The 24,716-nt window shown below is 42.2% G+C and overlaps 2 protein-coding genes across 2 annotated transcripts in view; one reads left to right on the forward strand and one right to left on the reverse strand.

Moving 5' to 3' along the window:
- The window catches only part of GABBR2 (gamma-aminobutyric acid type B receptor subunit 2), a 926,530-nt gene that overhangs the window by 465,745 nt on the left and 436,069 nt on the right, over positions 1-24,716 (reverse strand). Inside the window, exon 5 of the mRNA XM_075062656.1 lies at positions 14,533-14,598. Within this exon, the coding sequence (XP_074918757.1) occupies positions 14,533-14,598 (66 nt within the window). The remainder of the gene's footprint in view (positions 1-14,532; positions 14,599-24,716) is intronic.
- Positions 2,687-4,394, forward strand: LOC142046344 (uncharacterized). Its single transcript, XM_075062662.1, has 2 exons — positions 2,687-3,250; positions 4,029-4,394. Exons 1-2 carry the CDS (start codon positions 2,854-2,856, stop codon positions 4,295-4,297), a joined length of 666 nt encoding a protein of 221 aa, XP_074918763.1. The 5' UTR covers positions 2,687-2,853; the 3' UTR covers positions 4,298-4,394.

Here is a 24,716-nt window from a genome sequence, read left to right on the forward strand (position 1 = left end):
AGAACCGCCCCTGGCTGCCAACTCTTACAAATTTACAGTGAGCAAAGCAATTTTGTTTGCCCCAGATGCAGGAACTCAGTTCAGATCAAGTTGCAAAAATTATGCATATAATGTACTGCTTGATGGAGTGGAGCACCTTCAGCTTCTCCCGGAACCCCAAAATACCAGTTAATTACCTGAGTGTGCCCCACAGCTATATCTTAATTAAATTGTACATCCCCATAGTCCCATATCAATTCCATGCTTCCCCTGCCCCACTGCTATTAATTTTGTGCCTCCAGCCAAACAGAAATTCTCCCCCTCCACCACCCATGTGCAACTTGCTTCACTGCACACCTCTGCTCCGCCTACAGCTGAAGAGGTTCATCGTCCTTTCCCCAAGCCTGTGACAGAGGCAGCTCCAACAGCTCTTGACACCATCCCTCTAAGACTTGGGGAAGGGCAGATCTAGGGGGTTTTCTTCCATTAGTACACTAAAGTAGCACTAAACAGAGTGCACTGGCCAGATAAACTAGGTTTACAGCTGCTTTGCATCACCAGAGCAATACAAAGCAGCCCGTGCGTAATCATGAATCTTCCTATCTGGACAGCTCTCTGGGCTGACCAAGTTCCCACTTGGCCAGCTCCCAGGCTACTCGCCTGGTGGGGAAGTTGGTGGGCTCCTGGGAAACTGGCTAGGAGCCAGAGACACAGCATGACAATTTTAAACAATTCTGTTTCAGTTCTTCCAAAATAGAATTTTTCAAAAATGTTCATTCTGTGAAAAAATTCACTTTTTTTTGAATGATTTTTTTTTAAATATAAAATTTTCCATGGTATGGACATTCCAGTTCCCATATAGCTCTACCCTTGACACGTATTCCAGTCAGACTCTCTCACACCACAGGCTCATTTAACCAACAGAATCATTGCATACAAATTGGCTATAGAAGAAGTGGAATGACTGGTTGAGTTCACTCTGATATTTCAATGGTTATTGAACTGGTCCTGTCTAAAATCTATAAAACAATTAATTAGATACAACAGTTTTTAATGTCTTGGTATAATTACTAATCTCTTCCAATATAGGGCATCCATAACTTTTGAATTAATTTTAACTATACAGAAAGTTTGAAGAGTCGGTTATTCCAATATTATGATCCTTTGGGACACAGGAATAACAGACATAGATATTAAATTTCTTAAAAGGACCAGCTTTTAATTAATTTAAACTCAAACCTATTAAGAGATTTACTTGTAAATTCTCAGAAAATGTATTCAATAGTCATGTTTGAGAAGAATATGTTATATTTTTCTTATATTACAAAGAGCTTGAATCCACGCTCTAAATGCAAAATGGAACCTCAACCTTAACTAAGGTCACATTTGCACTGATAATCCTGTATCCATCTTTATCCATCCAATGAAAGTGTGTTCCAGCTATAAAAAAAAATAAATCTTACTTTGCATGAGGGGGAACATTGTTAAGTTGCTGCCAGGGGTGCTGGAACTAGGGGTTCTGGGGGGCATGGCAGTACCCTCTGGCTTGAAGTGGTTTCTATCATATACAGGGTTTACAGTTTTCTTCAATGGCTTTCAGTATCCCCATGCTACAAATTGTTCTAATGTTGCTGGTTACTGCATGATAAACCTGTCATCTGATTTACCTTTGTTCCCTTGGGTTTGTTGCATCAAATAGTGGGACTGTAATGGGGTCTACAAACCCTATAGGAGCACAGACAGAAGGGGAAGGAGATCTTCTCCTGTTTACAGGCTAGCAGCTTGAACACACAGCTGCCAGAGCTGCCAATCATGGAGGCAGGTACCCACAGCTGTAGCCAACAGAGGAAACAAGGCCTGCTATAAAGAAGAGAACAGACAAAGAAAAGGCGGCACAAGGGCCTAGGAGAGCAAACAGTCAACACCCCTGCACCAGGCTGCCTCCATGAACACAGCAAGAGGCTGAAACAGACTGCTAGACTTAATTAGAGATGAGGGTTCAAGAACTGTCCTGACTGTGGGCAAATTAAGGAGGGACAGTCAGACCACTCAAAAGACCATACCAGGAGCTGGTGACAGTGACAAATATATCCAATACCATTAGGGCTTTGTCTGAAAGTCTCATTTTGCATACTGCCTTATTTAATTTGTCCTTGATGGTTTAACCAAGGCAGAATGAGAATATATTGCACGGTCCACAAACAACATTCACCTTAATGGCTCCTTTACAACAACCACACAGAACACTATGAAAACATCAGAAGAAACAGAGACACCATAGAAAAATGAAAGGGAAATGCAAGCCAACAAGAAACTCTGCTTGTTACCAGTCACAGGCCTGGTCTACACTACGCGTTTAAACTGATTTTAGCAGCATTAAACTGATTCAACACTGTACCCGTCCACACAACGAGGCCCTTTATATCGATATAAAGGGCTCTTTAAATCGGTTTTTGTACTCCTCCCCAACGAGAGGAGTAGTGCTAAAATCGGTATTACCATATCGGATTAGGGTTAGTGTGGCCGCAAATCGACTGTATAGGCCTCCGGGCGGTATCCCACATTGTAGCATTGTGACCGCTCTGGACAGCAATCTCAACTCAGATTCACTGGCCAGGTATACAGGAAAAGCCCCGCGAACTTCTGAATTTCATTTCCTGTTTGGCCAGCGTGAAGCTCTGATCAGCACAGGTGACCATGCAGAGCTCATCAGCACAGGTAACAAAGCAGTCTCCTGAGAATCGAAAAAGAGCTCCAGCATGGACCGCACGGGAGGTACTGGATCTGATCACTATATGAGGAGAGGATTCTGTGCTAACAGAACTCTGTTCCAAAAGACGAAATGAAAAAACATTTGAAAAAATTTCCAAGGCTATGATGGAGAAATGCCACACCAGGGACTCAGTGCAGTTAAGGAAAGTTAAGGAGCTCAGACAAGGCTACCAGAAAACCAAAGAAGCAAACGGAAGGTCCAGGGCAGGGCCGAAAACATGCCGCTTCTACGCTGAGCTGCATGCAGTTCTAGGGGGGTCCGTCACCACTACCCCACCCCTGTCCCTGGACTCCGAGGTGGGGGTGGTAATCTCAGCCATGGCTGAGGATTCTGCAGATGGGGAAGATGAAGAGGAGGAAGAGGAGGATGAACTTGCAGAGAGCACACAGCACTCCATTCTCCCCAACAGCCAGGAGCTTTTTTTCACCCAGATGGAATTACCTTCCCAGCCCTCCCAAGCCACTAGCCCAGACAATGAAGCCATGGAAGCGACCTCTGGTGAGTGTACCTTTGTAAATATAAAACATGGTTTAAAAGCAAGCGTTTTTTAATGATTGATTTGCCATGAGGGCTTGGGATGCATTCGCAGCCAGTAAAGTTACTGGAAAAGTTTGTTAACATGTCTGGGGATGGAGCGGAAATCCTCCAGGGACATCTCCATGAAGCGCTCCTGGAGGTACTCCAAAAGCCTTTGCAGAAGGTTTCTGGGAAAGGCAGCCTTATTCTGTTCACCATGGTAGGACACTTTACCATGCCATGCATGTAGCAAGTAATCGGGTATCATTGCATGACAAAGCATAGCTGCATATGGTCCTGGTGATTGCTGGCATTCAAGAAACATCTGTTCTTTATCTTGCTGTGTTATCCTCAGGAGAGTGATATCGTTTGTGGTAAATTCAGGAATTTAAGTAAGGGGACAGAGATGGCCATTCCTACTAGGCTGTTTGCCTGTTGCTTAAAAGAAATCCTTCTTTGCACGTAGCCGAGCGGGGGGAGGGGGATAGCACTGAGCTTTTCCGCGTTTGGCTATCAGGGATCTTCCCTGCTACCAGCCACGCAGTGGGGGGCGGGGAAGGGAGGTGATCAGCAGTGATCTTCCATGATCTTCCATGATCCTCCATGATACCAGCCATGATATCAGCCATGCGACCTTGTAGTGAAATCACATGTGCTATGTAAGGTGAATAGTGTTGTTCACTGTGAAAGAGTATAACCATTGTTCCGTAAAATGTATCTTTTAAAATACTTCTCTCCCTTTTTTACCTCCCTCATGCAGCTGCACATTTTTCAAGTCTCCCTACTCCATCCCGAAGGCTATCTCAGATAAGGCGGAGGAAAAAGAAGACGCGAGACGAAACGTTCTCGGAAATCATGGAAGTGACTCACAATGAAAGAGCTCATCTGAATGAGTGGAAGAATGTGTTATCAAATTACAGGAAAGATGCCAGTGAACGTGAGGACAGGAGAGACCAACGTGAGGATCGGAGAGACGCTCAAGATGAGAGGAGGCGGCAGGAAGATCAGAGGTGTAGGCAGGAAGATTAGCGGTGGCGGGAGGCAACGCTGGGGCTGCTGCGTGATCAAACTGATATCCTCTGACGTCTGGTGGAGCTTCAGGAAGAGCAGCGGGGTCACAGAGTGCCACTGCAGCCCCTGTGTAACCACCCTCACCACTCACCATGTTCTACGTCTTCCTCACCCAGACATGTAAGAACGCGTGGAGGAAGGCTTCGTGTATCCACCCACTCCACCCCCGTGGATAGCCCAACCAAAAGGCTGTCATTACATTGAAATGTTTTTAGTAGCCTTTTCCTTCCTTCCTATCCTCCTCCCAAACCACTCCCGGGATATCTTTTCTTTCTCTCTTTTTATAATGACTTTTTAATAAAGTATACTTGATTTTTAAACGATAGTGACTTTATTTCCTTAGGCAAGCTGTAATCGAAGGGGCAGGGTGGGTTGCTTACAGGGAATGAGTCAATCAAGGGGGGCGGGGTTCATCAAGGGGAAACAAACACAACAGTTACACAGTATCCTGGCCCTGATGAAACTTGTTTTCAAAGCTTCTCTGATGCGCACCGCTTCCTGGTGTGCTCTTTTAATCACCCTGGTGTCTGGCTGCGTGTAATCAGCGGCCAGGTGATTTGCCTCAGCCTCCCATCCCGCCATAAAGGTCTCCTCCTTACTCTCATAGAGATTGTGGAGAACATAGCAAGCAGCAATAACAAAGGGGACATTGGTTTGGGTGAGGTCTGAGCAAGTCAGTAATGTGCGCCAGCGCGCCTTTAAATGGCCAAATGCACATTCTACCACCATCCTGCACTTCCTCAGCCTGTAGTTGAACAGCTCCTGACTACTGTCCAGGCTGTCTGTGTATGGTTTCATGAGCCATGGCATTAGGAAGTGGGCTGGGTCTCCAATGATAACTATAGGCATTTGAAAATCCCCAACAGTTATTTTCTGGTCTGGGAAGTAAATCCATTGCTGCAGCCACATAAACAGATTAGGTTTCCTGAAGACACAAGCGTCATGAACCGTTTCCGGCAATCTCACGTTGATGTTGGTGAAACATCCTTTGTGATCCACCAGTGCTTGCAGCACCATGGAAAAGTACCCCTTGCGGTTTGTGTACTGGCTGCCCTCGTGCTCCGGTGCCAAGATAGGGATATGGGTTCCATCTATTGCCCCACCACAGTTAGGAAATCCCTTTGCAGCAAAGCCATCCACTATGACCTGCACATTTCCCAGAGTCACTACCTTTGGTAGCAGCAGCTCAATGATTGCTTTGGCTACTTGCATCACAGCAGCCCCCGCAGTAGATTTACTCACTCCAAATTGATTCCTGACTGACCGGTAGCTGTCTGGTGTTGCAAGCTTTCAGAGGGCTATCGCCACTCGCTTCTCAACTGTGAGGGCTGCTCTCATCTTGGTATTCTGGCGTTTCAGGGCAGGGGAAAGCAAGTCACAAAGTTCCATGAAAGTGCCCTTACGCATGCGAAAGTTTCGCAGCCACTGCGAATCGTCCCAAATCTGCAAAACTATGCGGTCCCACCAGTCTGTGCTTGTTTCCCAGGCCCAAAATCGGCGTTCAATAGCTAGAACCTGCCCCATTACTAGCAGGATCTCCAGAGCGCAGGGGCCCGCGGTTTGAGAGAATTCTGTGTCCATGTCCTCATCACTATCGTCACTGCACTGCCGTAGCCGCCTCCTCTTCCTCACCTGGCTTTGCAGGTCCCGGTTCAGCATAGACTGCACGACAATGCTCAAGGTGTTTAGAACGTCCACGATTGCAGTACTGATCTGAGCAGGGTCCATGCTTGCTGTGCTATGACGTCTGCACAGTTCACCCAGGAAAAAAGCGCGAAGCAGTTGTCTGCTGCTTTCACGAAGGGAGGGGTGAGGCTGTACCCAGAACCACCCGCGACAATGATTTTTGCCCCATCAGGCACTGGGCTCTCAACCCAGAATTCCAAGGGGCGGGCGAGACTGCGGGAACTATGGGATAGCTACAGAATAGCTACCCACAGTGCAATGGTCCAGAAATTGACACTAGCCTCGGACCACGGATGCACACCACCGAATTAATGTGCCTAGTGTGGCCGCGCACACTCGACTTTATACAATCTGTTTTACAAAACCAGTTTATGTAAAATCGGAATAATCCCGCAGTGTAGACGTACCCACAGAGTGTACTGCTTTCAGAAAAACAGATTTGGGCACTGGGGAGTGTAAAAGCAATAATGAGCCGAATCACCTCATCCACAGTAAGCAAACTTAAAACTCAAAAGGTCATTACATTATATATAGGGACCAATAAGTGACGTAGGAGCCTAAGTCCCACTGATTTCCCATAAAATGTAGGCTTTCAAGTGCTTACGTAACTCTTGAAAGTGGACATAGGTGTATAGACATTGCTGGAGGCCTGGGCATAACTAAGATTATGATCCAGAGTAGACCTTTGCAGAATAGTAACACACGAGGTGTCAGCTAACCAAATAAGCACATTCCTGACCGGAGAGGATGGTACAAAAATACACAGATCTCTCAAGAGACCACATAAACACATTACTACAAGATGGTACAAGAACACACTGACCCCTCCTAAAGATAAAGATGGGATGACAGGATAATGGATGAGGAGGTTTTGTTCAAACTAGCAGGTACAAGGTGTAAGGGTGGTAACTAACAACATCTGGACTGTAATATGTAACTTGTTTGTATCAAAGTATAAATGGAGAAGTCATAGGAAGGGCATCTTTGTATTGGCATAGGGCAGAGATTCTCAACCAGGGGTACATGTACCCCTGGTGGTACGCAGAGGTCTTCCAGGGGTTACATCAACTCATCTAGATATTTGCCTCGTTTTACAACAGGCTACATAAAAAGCACTAGGGAATTCATTAAAAACTAAAATTTCATACAATGACTTGTTTATACTGCTCTATATACTATACATTGAAATGTATGTACAATATTTATATCCCTATTGATTTATTTTATAATTAGATAGTAAATATGAGAAAGTCAGCAATTTTTCAGTACTAGTGTGCTGTGACACTTGTATTTTTATGTCTGATTTTATAAACACATAGTTTTTAAGTGAGGTGAAACTTGGGGACACACAAGAGAAATCAGACTCCTGAAAGGGGTACAGTAGTCTGGAAAAGTTGAGAGCCACTGGTCTAGAGGACACCATCTTGTTATGCTGACTCAGCCTCTACCTTATCACAGGCATACATAGGTTAGCATCCCTATGAGCTGTTGGACAGAGCACTAGTATTTTGGTCTGCTGAATCAACACACTGCACTCTGCTAGTGCAGCCAACATCTGAGCTCCAAGAACAACAGTACTAGCAGCAGTAACAACTCTGCAGCATTAGCAACAGTCCACAGCTCTAACAAGAAGGTGTTTTGGAAATTTGTACACCTACTGCATTCCAGAGGCATTTTTAGTATGTATGCTAATCTAATAAAAACCATTTTCCATTAAAAGTCACTGCTGTTGCATAGCCCAAAAGGAAAAGTGAAAGAGAAAATGGGAAATAAAAGGAGAGATGAAGGGCTGCATCCTACTGCCATTGGAGTCGATACAAAACTCACACTGATTTAAAAAGGAGCAAATCAAGTCCTGGGAATTTGTAGTTTTGCATCAGGAGTGCCGCATAAATCTTGTTCTGATTATTTAATAGAAGTTTATCTGAAGGACCACTTAAAGACTGTGAGCTGAAATTGGTGCAATGTACACCTTCTTAAGCTCTCCTCAGCAAACAGGGCCTGATTCAAAGCTCAATGAAGTCACTGTGCAAACTCCCACTGGCTTCACTGCGGGTTGAATCAGTTAATTTGTTTAAACATTTACCAGGATGCTAGCCAATGTTCCGGTGACTTCTGTTCCAGTCTTGGGGTGGTGTACAGCACTAATGTGCTTTGTACCCATGGCCTTTCTCCTTCAGTTATAGAAGGTTTCTGGAGTGCGACCAAGTGAAAGCGATGACATTTCAGAATACACAGACAATTATGCAGATCCTGAGATTGCCTTTTGGTTTATTTCTGGCCTATGCACCAAGCATTCAAGTTATAACCTCCAGTATGAAAATGTGTCCAAATACAATAGCACCTTACTTTTATAATCCCAAATTACATCTCTGGAAGAGATCAGTTCTACCTTCTAATGCACCTACCTGAAGGTACACCTAAGGAATCAAATATCTGGCAGCATACCTTGATTTTGCTAATTAAATAATTGCACTCCCAGTCAAAATAGCTCAGCATAGCTGTGGGAGTACTTGAATAAAGAATATATTTCATGATTAATCATAAGCCTACATGACATATTGATACTCATTTTTATATAAATGATCCACCCAGAACTGACCCCTTCAAAACCTTAAATATGTCACAGCCAGGTCATGGGCAGCCAGACCTAGTAGTCAGAGCCGGAGTCCGCAGTCATAAGACAGAAGCCTTCTAGACCAGCATGTTCTAGACCAGAATTTCTGGTTTGTGGGAAATTTAAACAAACAACTGGGTTCATTACAATTCAGAACAAAATTAATTTTCAAAAAGGCAAAACTTCCAGCAAACCATAAATCCCACGTTCTGGTCAGCTCTACACTAATCAAACTGTTTTCTACAGTTTTGCTCAACAGTCCATCCCCTTTGCTGAGTGCCTATTTGCTTTATGTCCTATACTCCGCTTCAGTCCATTGTCTTTCCCTCTAGCTATGCCTTCCTGATCTAAAGTCAGTAAAAGAATTTAAACAAAACAAAAGCAAAACTCAGGGTACTACCATGATTTCTGTAGCCATCGTATTGTTCACTCTGCCTATTTGTTCTATCCTTTTCCTCCCACCCTGTGTCTGTCCTGTCTATTTAAATTCTAAGCTTCTCAGAGCAGGGACTGTCTCTTATTCTGTTTGTACAGTAACTAGTGCTTTGTGGCCCTGTTTTCGGCTAGCCCCTAGGCACTACTGTAATAACTATGATACATAAATAAATGAGTATTAACCCCAAAACCTTTCTCTGTTATCAATAACTGTTTACTAGTTATTAATCATCAGCCATGATACTGAACTTATTTACTGGTAAGTCAGTATGTGATGAACATCTAATGAGCTAGGGACTTGACCCTTTGTACCCCAACTTGTAGAGCTACTATGTTCTGTGTGTATGCTTGTTGCAGCAGTGAACAGAGAAAACATCCTTATGTTCAGGAATGCAGCATTTCATGTGTAGAATTGCTTGCTTGCTTTTTTTTTATTCTTGGATGTGACTATTTGTCCATTATTGAAAGGTGTTAGGAAACTAGTCTGTGTTTTGAGAACAGAACAGTCACTGATACAGCACATACATCCTTCCACGGGTCTCATAATTCTTTTTTAAACGTGGCTATGCATTTTCGCTCTCCTGGTGTAAAGTCCTCTGTTGCAGCTACAAATGCCCCTCCCTTTACCTCACCTAAAGGGATGCGGGGTGAGAGGGATTGCAGAGAGGTACAGGCAGGGGACATGACTGTGGTCCTCTCCACTGAGCCTCCATTAGCCTAGGTACCCTAAGGACAGTTACATAAGTTAGAGCAGTCCCTAGGCTACTCCATCTTATGTCAGTGCTGAGGTCAGGAAACCATTACCAGCTCCCAAATGCCCCACTCCCCTGAGCCAACCAGACATAAAACAACAGAAGAGATTCTCAACACCTCTGTGTGATTTAAATGCTAGAACAAAGTGCCTTGCATGTAAAGACAGTTTGAAGTTACTGTGGATTATGTGGAAGAGCATGTAGGGGGTAGTAGGATAGGTCACAGGGGACAGTCCCATAACACACAAATGAACAGGGAAAGAAGAGTATTTGTGTTGCATTTTTTCATTCCTAGTTTAAGAAAAGCACACATTTTTTTCTGATGTGGAATATGGCCAACACAGAACACTGCAGGGAGTGTCTCAGAGATAATGCTAACATCTGTACAATCAGAGATGAGAAGAGAGAAAGATGAAACCTTTTTCATTGACATTAAGAAGAAAACAGAGTTTTCTTCTGCTTCCCTAAAAAGTTCCATGATACATCCCTGTCTTACCACTATTGCAACAGTGACAGCTGCTGAGTAAGAGTCAAAATATTTCCAAGTGACATATAGCAATCTAATTTTGAACTTTAGGTTTTTACTCCTTTGCTGTGATGTATACATTTCTGTTTCTCTATACAAACACTGCAAGACTGCCTTGGGAGGGAAAAAAACAATTTTTGCTTTTTCATAAAGTCAGATTTTGCCATTTTTGTTTTGCCTGCATCTTTTATTTGCAGCGTTCACATAGGACCAGCTCTGATTCACTTAGATTTCTTTAGATTAATTCAATATGAATACAAATTTGGGGCCCTTAAAATTAGTTTATTCTTTTCAGTCAGATACTAATAAAGGTCCAGATACTGCTCCCTGTAATTTCAGCAGGATCATGTGTGTATGCTCTGTATATGGATATAAAGTGTAAATTTGGGGGAAATTATTTAATTGAATGATGATTTTGTACCAGTCTTTAATTTATACATATTTCTCTTAATTTCAGAAATCTTTGATTTTACATATTAATACTTGGTTTTGTTATGAATGTGTCACAAAACTACAATATGCAGAAGAGAGACTGTTTTGACTCTTCAGATTTAATTGTATAAATAGAACCATTTTGAGAAGTAAATGTAACAAGGATAGTTTCTGTAGTTAGTAATACTGGAATTCTTTTTTATTTTTAGTCACAGATTTCTTATTCTTTGGATAAGAAAAAAAAAAGCCTACAGCAAGAACCATACTCTGGCATCACGGAAGAATTCCTGGATCAGGGCCAGATTCAGCAAGTCCTTACTCTTGTTAGTAAAAATACTGATTTCAATGGTACTATTCACATGAGTAAGGGCCACTTGCTTAGGTCCCAATTCAGGAAAGCACTTGAATAGATCCTTAACTATAAATATGGCCCTACCAAATTCACGGCCGTGAAAAACACATTACAGACAGTTACATCTGGTCTCCCTTGTGAAATCTGATCTTTTGTGTACTTTTATCCTATACTATACAGATTTCACGGAGGAGACCAGCATTTCTCAAACTGGGGCTCGCAACCCAAAAGGGGGTTGTAGGGACATCATAAAATGTTTGTGGGGGCGGGGGGAGGGCGTCACAGTATTGCCACCTTTACTTCTGCACTGCCTTCAGATCTGGCTGGAAAGCAGCAGCTGCTGGCTGGGCAACAAGCTTTGAAGACAGTCCCCCACCAGCAGCAGCATAGAAGTCAGGGTGGCAATACCATACCATGCCACCCTCACCTCTGTGCTGCTGCCTTCAGAGCTGGGCAGCCAGATAGTGGTAGCTGCTGGCTGAGGGCCCTGCTCTGAAGGCAACAGCACAGAAATAAGGGTGGAAATACCATAGCATGCCATCCTTACTTCTGCGCTCACAGAAGCTCTGGCTACCCAGCTCTGAAGGCTCTGAAGTCAGTGCCACCAGCAGCAGCAGTGCAGAATACCGCAACCCTCCCACAACCCCGTTTTGGTTCAGGACTCCTACAGTTACAAAACCATGAAATTTCAGATTTAAATATCTGAACTGTGAATAGGGGAATTGTTATTCAACTTCTGTGCTAGTCATGGATTGTCCATAACGAATACCATGTTCAAACACCAGGTTGCTTATAAATGTACTTGGTACCAGAACACCTTGGGCCGAAGATTGATGATCGACTTTACAGTCATCTTGTAAGATCTAAGGCTATATGTTCTATACACTCTGGTGAAGAGAGGGGCAGAGCTGGTAACTGATGACCACTTGGTGGTGTGTTGGATCTGATGCACGAGATGCTGACTGGATAGACACAGAAGGCTCAAATGATCAGTGCATGTTGCCTAGGAATGCCTCATGGAGGACCCTGTGCAGAAAGACTTCAACTTCCACCTCTGGAAGAACTTCTCTTGCATTCTGGGTGAGGTCTTGGACATTGATTCTGAATGAACCATGTTCAGGGCCTCAATTGTTGAGGCAGCCACGAAAAGCTGTGGCCTGAAGGTAGTTGGTATCTGTCATGGTGGCAGATAGGATCCACAGGTGGACTCCAGTAGTGAGGGAAGCTGTCAAGTCAAAGAAGGAAGCCTTCCGAGCAATGCTTGCAAAGTGGACTCCTGATACAGTTGAGAGGTACCAGCTATAGCTGTGGCGGTTGTTGAAGCCCAGGCGTGGAAGGAGTTTGGAGATACCATGAAGAATGACTTCCAGATGGCCGCAAGGGTGTTCTGGCAAACCATTTGTCACCTTAGGAGGGGTCGGCAGTATGTTGCCAGGCTGTACTCAGCAAGGGTGGTGAAATGCTGACCTTGGCTGAGAAAATCATAGAGAGGTGGAAGGAGCACTTTGAGGAACTCCTCAACTCAATGTACCCCCTCCCCCCATCCTTCCAGGAGGCAGCACTGGAAACCTCCAGTGAGATCGGATCTATTTCTGATGCTGAGGTTGATACAGCAGTAAAATGCCTTCATAGTGGTAATGCAGCAGGGGTGGACGAGATTTGCCCGGAGATGTTGAAAGCACTGGACAATGTTGGGGTGTTGTGGTTAATGCACCTCTTCAATGTTGTATGGAAGACAGGTGTAGTACCTCTGGACTGGTAAACCAAGGTGGTGGTCCCAATCTTTAAAAAAGGAGACCAGAGAGTGTGTTCCAACTGTAGGGGGGGGGTCACACTCCTCAGCCTCCCCAGCAAAGCCTATCCCAGCGTACTGGAGAAGAGGTTACATCCGTTAGTTGAACTTCAGATTTAGGAGGAACAATGAGGATTCCTTCCTGGCCATGGAACAACGAACCATCTCTTTGTTCTCTCACAGATACTCGAGGGCTTGTGAGCACTTGCTAATCTGGTCTACCTTTACTTTGTAGACCTGGAGAAGTCATATGACCACGTTCCCCAAGATGTGTTGGGGAAGTGCTATGGGATTATGAGGTGCTGGTACCACTTTTTCATGCTATCTGGTCCCTCTGTTCTCAGAGTGAGAGTTGCATTCGCATTCTTGGCATTAAGTTGAGTTCGTTCAAGTTGGGTGTTGGACTCCGCCAAGGACGCGCCTTGTCCCCACTCCTGTTCATAGTTTTCATGGACAGGATATCAAGCTGCAGCCGAGCTGTGGAGTGCATCTGGCATGGGGACTCGGAAGTGACATCTCTGCAATTTGCAGATGATGTTGTCCTTGCTTCTTCACATTGTGATCTCTGATGCACACTCGAATGTTTCACTGCAGAGTGTGAACTGGCTGGGATGAGAATTGGTACCTCCGGTTCAGAGGTCATGGTCCTCGCCCAGAAGAAAGCGGACTGCTCTCTCCTGGTGAGGGGAGAGCAGCTGCCCTTGGTGGACAAGTTCAAGTATCTAGCGATCTTGTTCATGAGTGATGGCAAGCGGGAGTGTGAGATCGATCAGTGGATTGGTACAGTGGTGCAAGTGATGCGGGCACTGTACTGATACGTGGCGGTCAAGTGGGAGCTGAGTTCTTGAACGAAGCTCTTGGTTTACAAGTCACACTACGTTTCCATCCTCACCTATGGTCATGAAATTTGGGTAATGACTGAAAGGGCAAGATTGTGAGTACAAGTGGCGGAAATGAGGTTTCTCACAGGGTGGCTGGGCTTACTCTTTGAGACAATGTGAGGAGCTTGGCTATCAGGAGAGTGTCGGAGTACAACTGTTACTCCTCCAGATCAAGAGGTGCCAGCTGAGGTGATTTGGGCATCTGATAAGGATGCCTTTGGGGAGGCTTCCTTTGGAACTATACTGGCCACGTTCCACTGGGAGGAGGTCCCGAGGCCAACCCAGGACACACTGGAGAAATTATATCTCCTGACTGTCCTGGGAACAATGAGGAATCCCCTAGGAGGAACTGGAACCTGTTGCAGAGGACAAGGAGGTCTGGTCCTCCCTACGCTCCATGCTGCCGAGGCAACCCTCACCAGGAAAAGCGGCATAAGAAATATCTGAAATCATTAAATGACTGTGAAATTGACCAAAATGGACCATGAATTTGGTAGGGCCCTAACTATAAACCCATGCTTAAGTCCCATTGAAATCAAGTGCTTACATGTTTTCCTGAATAGGGATGGATTTAAACATGTGCTGAAGAGCTTCCTTGAACTGAGGCCTTATAGGTTTACAGGGGTGGCCCGCAGGATAGCAATTCGAGTTTTCAGATGTATGTTTATTGAAAGGCAATCAATTCTTTCCCCAAATATGCAGTTAAACATCTTTACTTACACAACAGAACACTTTTGCTGCCATTTGCTCATCAAACTGGCCAAGGATTATCCGAACATCATTACCCTGTGGACAAAACAACGTACATTTAAGTTTAATGCAGTCACAGGCCTTAAATAAACTATATTCAAAGTCACTTCTTCTTCTAAAGGCCCAATTTTGCCACACTTACTCAGACTGAGGAATATTGTACTTTTTGAGCAGGCCCTTTGAAATCACTGTGAGAACTTGCAGAGTAAGGTAGAACATAACAGGTAAGATCCTCAGCTGCTGGTAAAAGCCATTTTGGAGTTATGCTAATTTACACCTGCTGAAAATCTGGCTCATTATGAATAAAGGTGGCAGAACTGCAATTTTCAAACAAATAATTGAGAAATAACAATATTGAGAAGAGAATAGTAATACTTATTTTGTGTAGCTACATCTTACTATTCAATAATACTAAGAAACAACAAAGATCAAAAGGATATTTGATTTGATTTGCCTTCATTTTGCACTTAAAAAGCAATTGCAAATATCTATGGATATATATTTTACAGTACACTGTCAATGATTTCACCTTATCAGTCAACATAGACAATGGACACATGTAAATGAGATAAAACACATTCACCAGCTTTGATAGTGCCTGAAGATTTTATTTATATCACTACTCTTTCCATAGACAGTAGAATACATCAGTGTCTGGGGGGAAAAAACTGCTTTGAGAATCCACAACTGAAGTCAATAGTCAATGGAGGTCATTTTGCCTTCATGCCCAGAATATGTTAATGAAATTTTCAGATGACTTCAGAAACTGGAACTAACTTTCTGTTAATGGGTGAAAAAAATAGTACAGACAAACATTAAACATAGAGCAGTCCATTACAACTCTCTGTAACTTAATACTTAATTTCACACAACAGATGGATGATCAGACAGGGTTTGAACAAGGTATTTTTTTTTATGGGTAGTATAAAATAGTTTATTAGCTTGCGAGTGCCACTTCTTTTTGCAAAGCAAAATATCAAGCTATTCAATTTGAGTTTAAACGGTGGAAAGCATTTCAGTTATAATTATTTAGTTTTATTATAGATTTTCAGTTTAGATAACTTCAAAACTTTTTTTTCTTGTATAGCAAATAATATATCTCAACAAGAGGTACAGTCTGGAAAGAACTATTTTGCTCTTAAAATTATCTGAAACTAAATAGTTTTTAGTATTTGCAAGTTTTGCAGTACATGATTTTCTTTGGATGTTCTTAACCTGTGCAGTTTCACTAAGCTTATTTATTTTGTTTACTTAATCGCATTGTAATAAAATACTCTGTCTGAAACAGATACATTTAAAATCTAAATCCAATTAGCTCACATAAAGCCAAGAAAAATAAGTTATTTTTATTAAAAGGGGTCTCATTCATATGAGTCCAAAAATGTTTGTTAAAGCAACAGGGAAAAAATATATGACAATGAAACAACTCAACCAAGTTCTGTACTTTAAAAAATTATAAAACTATCCTGATTGTTTTGAGACCCTTAACTGAATTGTCAGACTTCTGTGCACATAAAATCTCAACTTAAATATTGCATTATCTAAAAACTAAACTGAACTAAAATAAAATCAATAACAAAATTTGCTGAAAACAAAAAATGAAACCAACAAAATCTGTTAAAGTTGAAATTTTAAACTCATAAAAATACAGTAATTACATTATCGTTCCTATAGCAACAAGAACAATTTTTTTTAAATAGAAAATGTGTTTTCTTGTTGTTATATAAAACAGAAAGTATTTGAGTTACTATCTTTTTTTATTTTTATATCACCTTTGGACTGAGAACAATCATAGGAAATTTCAGCCCAAAATATTAAGTTATTAGTCACTGAGAAGACAGGTTTGAGAATCTTATTCTTTACTATAGTGACTCTATAATTATTCTATTGCAAAATATTATGCAAATTGCAAAGCATATTATGTTCTCTTCAGTAATACCCTTGTCCTTCTTAAACATCCCCATTGCCTACAGGGGTTCTCATTATACTGATATCACCGTGTAATTAGTTTGGCAAACAACATATAGCCTGAAATCTTTCTACTTTGAACACAAATGTGTGTTCTATGTTTGCTGGTTTTGCAAGGAAAGAAACAGACAAACATTCAAGAAATTCTTTTATTAAATGTTTACGAAAGGAGGCCAGATTGTCAAAATAGCTCAGCACCCAACCAACCGCTGTAATTTAGGCACCTTAAAAAAGTGACATAATTTTTCAAAAGAGTACTGCTCCCATTTATGAATCCAGTGTGGTGACCAGAGGTGAGCCCAGCTGTCTCTTCTCCTGACTCCCTCCAGAGTTAGGGAAGCTCTTGTTTCATGCTGTGCTCTGAGAGGGTTGGGGAATAAGCTACTGGGGCTATGTGTAACCTCTGGGGGATGGTTGTGGGGTTATGTTCTCTCATTTTCTACCCCTCCCTTGCACAACTGTTGTGGGAGCTTTGGTTCCATGTGGTTGCATAGGAATTTAAAGCAGAAGAGGCTTTATGAGGAAGGTGTTGTTACCATAAGAGACAGCAAAGAAGAAGGCACAAAAACACTTGCAGGAGAAGTGGAGAAATGGATGACACCACCAGCAAACCAGAATCAGGGAGAAAAGCTACTGAACATACAAGAGTAGATAAATAGAGAGGGGCAGGGCTAGGGAAGATGTCTAAGGACAGGAAGCATGAATTTAAGTTCGGAGCACTCACAGCTGCCAAGTCAATTAGAGTTGTGCTTTGAAAATACTGAAGTGCTTTAAAATACTAAGTACTCTGAAAAATCAGGTCAAAAGTGGGCACCTAACATTAGTAGACAATTTTGGTGTTAATCTTTCTGTGCCTCAGTTCCCCAGTTGTAAAGGGAGGATAATAATACCATCTGTTCTCACAAGGGCATTGTGCATTAGTGTTTCTCTCTCATTAGTGTTTGGAAAGTACTCAGATGCCATGATGACAGCATCACAGAAATGTCCAGGAGGAAATTAATAATTTTGTATTCAGTGCAGGTTTGAATGGTAATTAATAAGATCTAAGGACACACATCGAATGAAGAAGATAAAAAGAAATATTGAATAATTGCCTATTCATAAATGAGTCGGGAATCCTGTGGGGAAAAATAGGATGTGATCATGTCATTAAGGATGGTATCATAATGCATAAACACAAGGAGGTTGAATTAAAATTGCATGGGTAACCTTATTTCCAGCGTTTCCTAACTTTGAAGGACTTAGCTTTGCAACCTGAACATTTAATGTAGGATTTTTGGATGTAATATAAATAGAGGAAAAAAAGAGGAGAGAAAAAGAGACAGACATATCTTTTGGTACTGTGCAGCCAATTCACACTGCACTGCCTCCATAATCTTGCTGTAAAATAAGAACACAAGAACATAAGAACGGCCATACTGGGTCAGATTAAAGGTCCATCTAGCCCAGTATCCTGTCTTAGCTCAGTGGCCAATGCCAGGTGCTTCAGAGGGAATGAACAGAACAGCTAATCATCAAATGATCCACCCCTTGTTGCCCAGTCTCAGCTTCTAGCAAGCAGAAGCTAGGCACACCATTCCTGTCCATCCTGGCTAATAGCCATTGATGGACCTATCCTCCATGAATGTATCTAGTTCTTCTAGTTCTTATAACAATCTGAAGAAGGATCACCCCAGAGAAAGAATCACCATCCAGCAGGATAGACACAATGCAGGGATCTTATGTCATACACTCTGCCTGTTGCTGGTGCAGCAGGGAAAAAGGAGCATAGCTGGAGAAAAGGGGATGTGGCATTTTTGTTTCCCCATGGCCATTACGGCCTCCATCAGAGACAGTGGAGTGCAAATGTGAGCTGTAAACCTCTGCCTTGCACTCTGCTATTCTGACATAGCCAAAGATTTGGCCCAAGATTAATTATCTCCCAGTGCTCAAAGGCAATTACTGCATGTAAAAAATACTGATGAAATAAAAAGAATATAATACCCATATAATGTTTATATGACTGATTTTCTAGTAAGGCAATCTTAACATTTGTCTTGGGTTCTAGCTTTAAGGATAATCTCCTTAATCTTCCCTTTACTCCCCACTGCTCTCACAGCCCCTCCGTTTGGACTCAAAGATTAAGACAAAACTAACTTTAGAGCCAGAAAAGTCTGCTTTAAATCAACCAGAGGAATCATCAGTGTGTGACACAAGGCATTTGATCCCTGAAAAGGATAAACATAACATACTAATTTAACAGCACTCCCAATTCCTGTCAGCTGAAGAAATGGGTGACTGGGCTTACAAATTAGAACAATACATATCTCTATTATTCAGGAACCAGGCTCACCCAGAATCCCATATTTTTTAATGCTTTCAACCTTAATTATTTATAAATCTCCAGAGAAAATGCAACTTTCATGAGTAAACTGGCGGTTGCCCAGCTTTGCTAACTTGCTTTATATTACTGTTACCCCAGCAACATAGCTTGTGAATCATTTATTAACCATTGTCAGAAACACATTTTCAAATCAAGCCAAGGCAATCACTTTTCTTTTCATTTACTAAGGCAGTTCACTGAAATATCAAATCAAGAGATGGGAAAATCCCCATGTCACAAGTGCTAAAGAAAACAGAGGACCAAATTCAGCAGTGATGTCAAAAGTAGTGTAAGATACTTGAGAGTAAAGTCAAGTTCATCACTTTGGTGTTCCCTGGGAACTGCCATTCTCTCTATCTTTATCCCTTCCCTACCTACATGGGACAAGTAGGTCCCCCACCCACATTCTGCATTCATGCTCTTCCACTTTAATGCCCTTATTGTGACCTGCTGCTGGCTGACCTTGCTTGGGTAAGTCACTTCACCTCTCTGTGTTTCACTTGTTAGACTGAGCTAAAAAGCAGCCTACTTGACTGAAAAGGGCAATAGTGAGGCCTATGCAAGGAAATCATATTGCCAACAGTGGTTGATAGCTAGTAGTTTCCTCATCTGAAATATGGGGACAATGATACTGACCTCCTTTGTAAAGCATTTTGAGATGTCTAGATGAAAAATGCTGTATAAGAGGTAGGTTATTATTTTTGTTATAGGCAGGGCTGGTAGTAATGCTTCTTAAACCACATTTTAGGGCCTATTTTCAGTTGCTTATAACTTTGCCAGACTTTAATCATTTGGTCCAGGTGTCTATGTTAGGTATTATTAATATTGTTGTTGTTGTTTTGGAAAGTGGGGGAAGGAGGAGGGAATTTCAGCCAAAACTATTGAGATGTTTCTGAGGAAAAGGGTAGGGAAAACCTGCAGTCAGGTTTGGCCATTGAGGGGCCCTCAACAACTGCAGCTTTGATTCCTGCTATCTTGGAGATGGTAGACAGTCTGTTTCCTATAGCTGAGTATTTTTAAACTCAGCCAAAACAAAGGCTCATGGATAGTAATATCTGCTAGTAGGAAAAAGTATTAGGCTGGAACCCATGGGTTCACATCTAAGGATAAAGATACTAATCACCTGGAATAACCAGTGTGCAAAGTTTATTCTCTGGCACTAGTGGTCTCTCAGGGAGATGATACAAAATGGTGTCACTCCCCATGGGATCTAGAACAACTCTTGCTGATTTCCATCAGGCAGGAATATTCCATCTCCATGTGAGAACAGCTCACTGGTTACACTGAGCTAAAAAGCAGCCTACTTGACAGGACAGCCTTCACATACTTTCATATCCTGATCTGTGGTCTAACTGAATACATCCCTGGTTTGTGTAGGGAGAGACATCTATCAAATAACATTATGTTCTGCACTCTCTCTCACCAAAGATTTGCACCAAATGTCTGGCTTTGCTAACTATTTTTCTCAGAGGTCAGATCATCTGTGTCTGGATTTAAACTCTGGTCCTCAGTAAAGTGTGCATATTGTTGCTGTCCTAGGAACTTTGTGTAAACAAAGAATGATTTATTTTCATCCCCATACAAGAGAGGGAGTCACTGGAGTCCTGATAGGCCTCAGAACTGCAAGACTTTCCTGCCAGAGGACTCCTTCAACTGGGTGACACATGTTATCAGGCTACATGTGAAAGTTCTGTGAGTTTGCTTTTAGATATACCACCATCAGCTGACACTAGGAACACCTAAGACATTGTGGTAATAATAATGGTAGGGCCCAGATATTCCTGAATGCGACAGATGACAGATTTCTTCACAAAATAGTCACTGAACCAACAAGAGGTAATGTAATTTTAGATTTAGTACTGGTAAGTATTGAGGACCTCATGGAAGAAATGGTTGTAGAGGATAACCTTGATTTGAATTAATGGAAGGATAAACAAAACAAGTCCTGCAGCTAGGAGTCTTGATTTCAAAAGGGCAAACTTTAAAAAAGTTAAGGAAATCAGTTAGGGAATTTGACTGAACTAAAGAACTTCAGGATTTGAATGTGGAGGAAGATTGCAATTACTTTAAATTAAAATTGCAGAAATTATCTGAATCCTGACTCCTAAGCAAGTGGAAAAAATTCTTAGGGAAGGGTTTGTGACGTTGCACCCCATAATGCTTTATGGAAATACGCTTATGAATGTAAATATGACATAACTGGAATATGTTTTATGCTAGATATTCCATGTAACATATTCGTGCAAAGGTCATGTTCTTCTGCATGTATTCATCCTATTTGTACAAATGTATCATTCTTGTACCTGAAACTAGGAATATAAAATAGAACTCTGAGGTCCTATTGTAGTTATGCAAAGTGTGGGCCATTAATGGTGGCTTGGAATCTTGATGGTCCCCATTAACCAGGATAATATCATCCCTGAAATTATCTAATTCTTTTTTTAACCCAATTATACTTTTGACCTTCACAACATCCCTGGCAACGAGTTCCACAGGTTGACTGTATGTTGTGTGAAGAAGTAATTACTTCTGTTTGTTTTAAACCTTCTCCCTATTAATTTCATTGGGTGACTCCTGTTTCTTGTGCTCTGTGAAGTGATAGAGAACACTTTCCTACTCACTTTCTCCACACCATTCATGATTTTACAGACCTCTATCATATCACCCTTTTGTCGCCTTTTTTCTATACCGAACAGTCCCAGCCTTTTTAATCTCTCCTCATATGGAAGCTGTTCCATAAGCCTTATAATTTTTTCCCTTCTCTGTCTCTTTTCTAATTTTACTACACCACTACCTCGATATAACGTGACCTGATATAACACAAATTTAGATATAACACGGTAAAGCAGTGCTCTGGGGGGTGGGGCCGTGCACTCCAGTGGATCAAAGCAAGTTCGATATAACGTGGTTTCACCTATAACACGGTAAGATTTTTTGGCTCCCATGGACAGCGGTATATCAGGGTAGAGGTGTATAACTTTTCTGAGATAGGGCAACCACAACTACACAGAGTATTCAAGGTGTGGGTGTACTATGGCTTTATACAGTATTATAATTTTTTTGGCCTTTTATCTATCCCTTTCCTAATAGTTTCTAACATTCTGTTAGCTTTTTTGAATGCTTCTACACACTGAGTAGATGTTTTCGGAGAACCATCAAAAGTGATCGCAATACCTTTCTTGAGTGGTACCAGCTAATTTAGATGCCATCATTTTGTATATGCAGAGTTGGGATTATGTTTTCCAAGGTGCATTACTTTGCATTTATCAACATTGAATTTCACCTGCCATTTTGTTGCCCAGTCACTCAGGTTTGAGAGATCCTTTTGCAGCTTTTTACAGTCTGCCTGGGACTTAACTATATTGAGTAGTTTTGTATCATCTGCAAATGTTGCCACCTCACTGTTTACCCCTTTTTCCAGATCCTTTATGAATATGTTAAATAGGACTGAATCCAGTACAGATCCCTGGGGGACACCACTATTTACCCAGAGGTGAAAGTAAGCTGGTCTGGTCCGGTCCGGTGTACCAGTAAGAAAGAAAGATGACCATACTAGCAGGGGTGCTGATGGGGGAAATGGGGGAGCTGCTCTGGGGCCTGGTGATTTAAAAGGGCCTGCTGCTCCCGGCAGTGGCTGCAGCTACTCTGGGCCTTTGGCGGTGATTTAAAGGGCCCAGGGCTCCCTGCCACTGCCACCACTACTCCAGGGCTCTGGCAGTGATTTAAAGGGCCCAGGGCTCCAGCAGTGATTCAAAGGGCCCGGCTGCCCTTTAAAGTGGCACAGGCTGGGCAACATTAAAGGACTGGCTGGGGGAGTCTGGCACTAGCCATGCCCCTTCTGCCTAAGGCCTCACCCCTTCCGGGGGTCCAGAACTGCCCCCCCACCTTGCCGAGGACCCCAGCTGCCCTGCGTACTAGTAAGTCATTTAAGTTACTTTCACCTCTGTATTTATCTCTCTCTATTCTGCAAACTGATCATTTATTCCTACCCTTTGTTTCCTATCTTTTATCCAGTTACTGATGCATGAGAAGACCTTCCTCTTATTCCATGACTGCTTACTTTGCTTAAGAGCCTATGGCAAGGGACTTCACTAAAGGCTTTCTGAAAGTCCCAAATACATTATATCCACTGGATCATCCTTGTTCACATGATTGTTGCAGGGGCACCATTTAAGGAGGGTAAGAAGAGGCTCTTACCCTCTTCCCGAGTTTCATACCAGAGATCCGCTCACAGCACATGCCCTAGCCCCAGACAGAGCTCTTAACTGCAACATAGCTTGAGTGTGATATGTGATGAGTTCTGAACTGCTCCCAGCTTCCCCCCCCTCGGGCAGGGAGTTTGTTTATAAAAGGAGGCAGAGTGATTAAGATAACAAAAGGCTTGTCATTAAATTAAACTAAGGATTGTTAGATGATCCTGAAAGCATTGCCAGGCACTCCAGTGAACAGATAGGAAACAAAAGGTAGGAATAAATCGTCAGTTTTCAGAATGGAGAGAGATAAATAGTGGTGTCCCCCAGGGGTCTGTATTGGGACTAGTGCTGTTCAGCATATTCAGAAATGATCTGGAAAGAGGGATAAAGAGTGAGGTGGCAAAATTTGCAGATAATACAAAACTACTCAAGATAGTTACATCCAAAGCTGACTGCAAAGAGTTACAGAAGGCTCTCACAGAACTGTGTGACTGGGCAACAAAATGGCAGATTAAATTCAATGTTGATAAATGCAAAGAAATGCACATGGCAAAATACAATCCCAACTATACATATAAAATGATGGGATCTAAATCAGCTGCTATCTGTCAAGAAAGAGATCTTGGAGTCATTGTGGATAGTTTTCTGAAAACAGTGGCAATATATATATACATATAGCCTCTATATGATTCCATGGTACACAAACATATTGAATAATGAGTGCAGATCTGGTTAACCCCATCTCAAAAAAGATACAGTGGATTTGGGAAAGGTACAGAGAAGAGCAACAGAAATGATTAGGGATATGGAACAGCTTCTGTATGGGGAGAGAGTAAAAAGACTGACTTTTCAGCTTGGAAAAGAGATGACTAAGTGAAGGAATATGGTAGAGATCTAAAAAATAATGAATGGTGTGGAAAAATTGAATAAGGAAATGTTATTTACTCCTTCACATAACACAAGAACTAGGGGACACCCAATGAAATTAATAGGCTGCAAGTATATTTAAAACAAACAACAGTATTTTTTCACAGTCAACCTGTGGAACTCTTTGCCAGGGGATGTTGTGAAGGCCAAAACTATAACATGGTTCAAAAAAGAACTAGATAAGTTCATGGAAGATAGGTCCATCAATGGACAGGGATGGAACATCATGTTCTGTGAATCCTTAGTCCACTGTCTGCCAGACACTGGGACTGGGCGATAGAGGATGGATCACCTGGTGATTGTCTGTTCTGTTCATTTCCTTTGAAGCATCTGCTATTGGCCACTGTTGGAAGACAGGATAGTGGACTAGATGGACCATCGGTCTTACCCAGTATTGCCATTCTGATGTTCTTCTTATATTTTCCCAGATGTATCTGTCCCCCACTGAAATCCACTAGACCCACTGCACCTCCCAGAGCTGAGACAGAACCCAGGAGTCCTGATGGTGTCTCTCTCTCTCTCTCTGCAGAGTTAGTAGCAAAGTAAGAATATACATTCAAATTTGAAACTTAACCAGTGTCCCTTAAGTGACTTGCCACAAGATATCAGAACACATTATTATTAGAGCTGAGTGGGTCTAATATTTATTTAATTTTCTTTCTTTTATATAAGAATTGGATACAGTGTTCCTGTCAGCTAATTAC

Source organism: Chelonoidis abingdonii, chromosome 2, assembly GCF_003597395.2.
Source record: "Chelonoidis abingdonii isolate Lonesome George chromosome 2, CheloAbing_2.0, whole genome shotgun sequence".
Lineage (NCBI taxonomy): Eukaryota > Metazoa > Chordata > Testudines > Testudinidae > Chelonoidis > Chelonoidis abingdonii.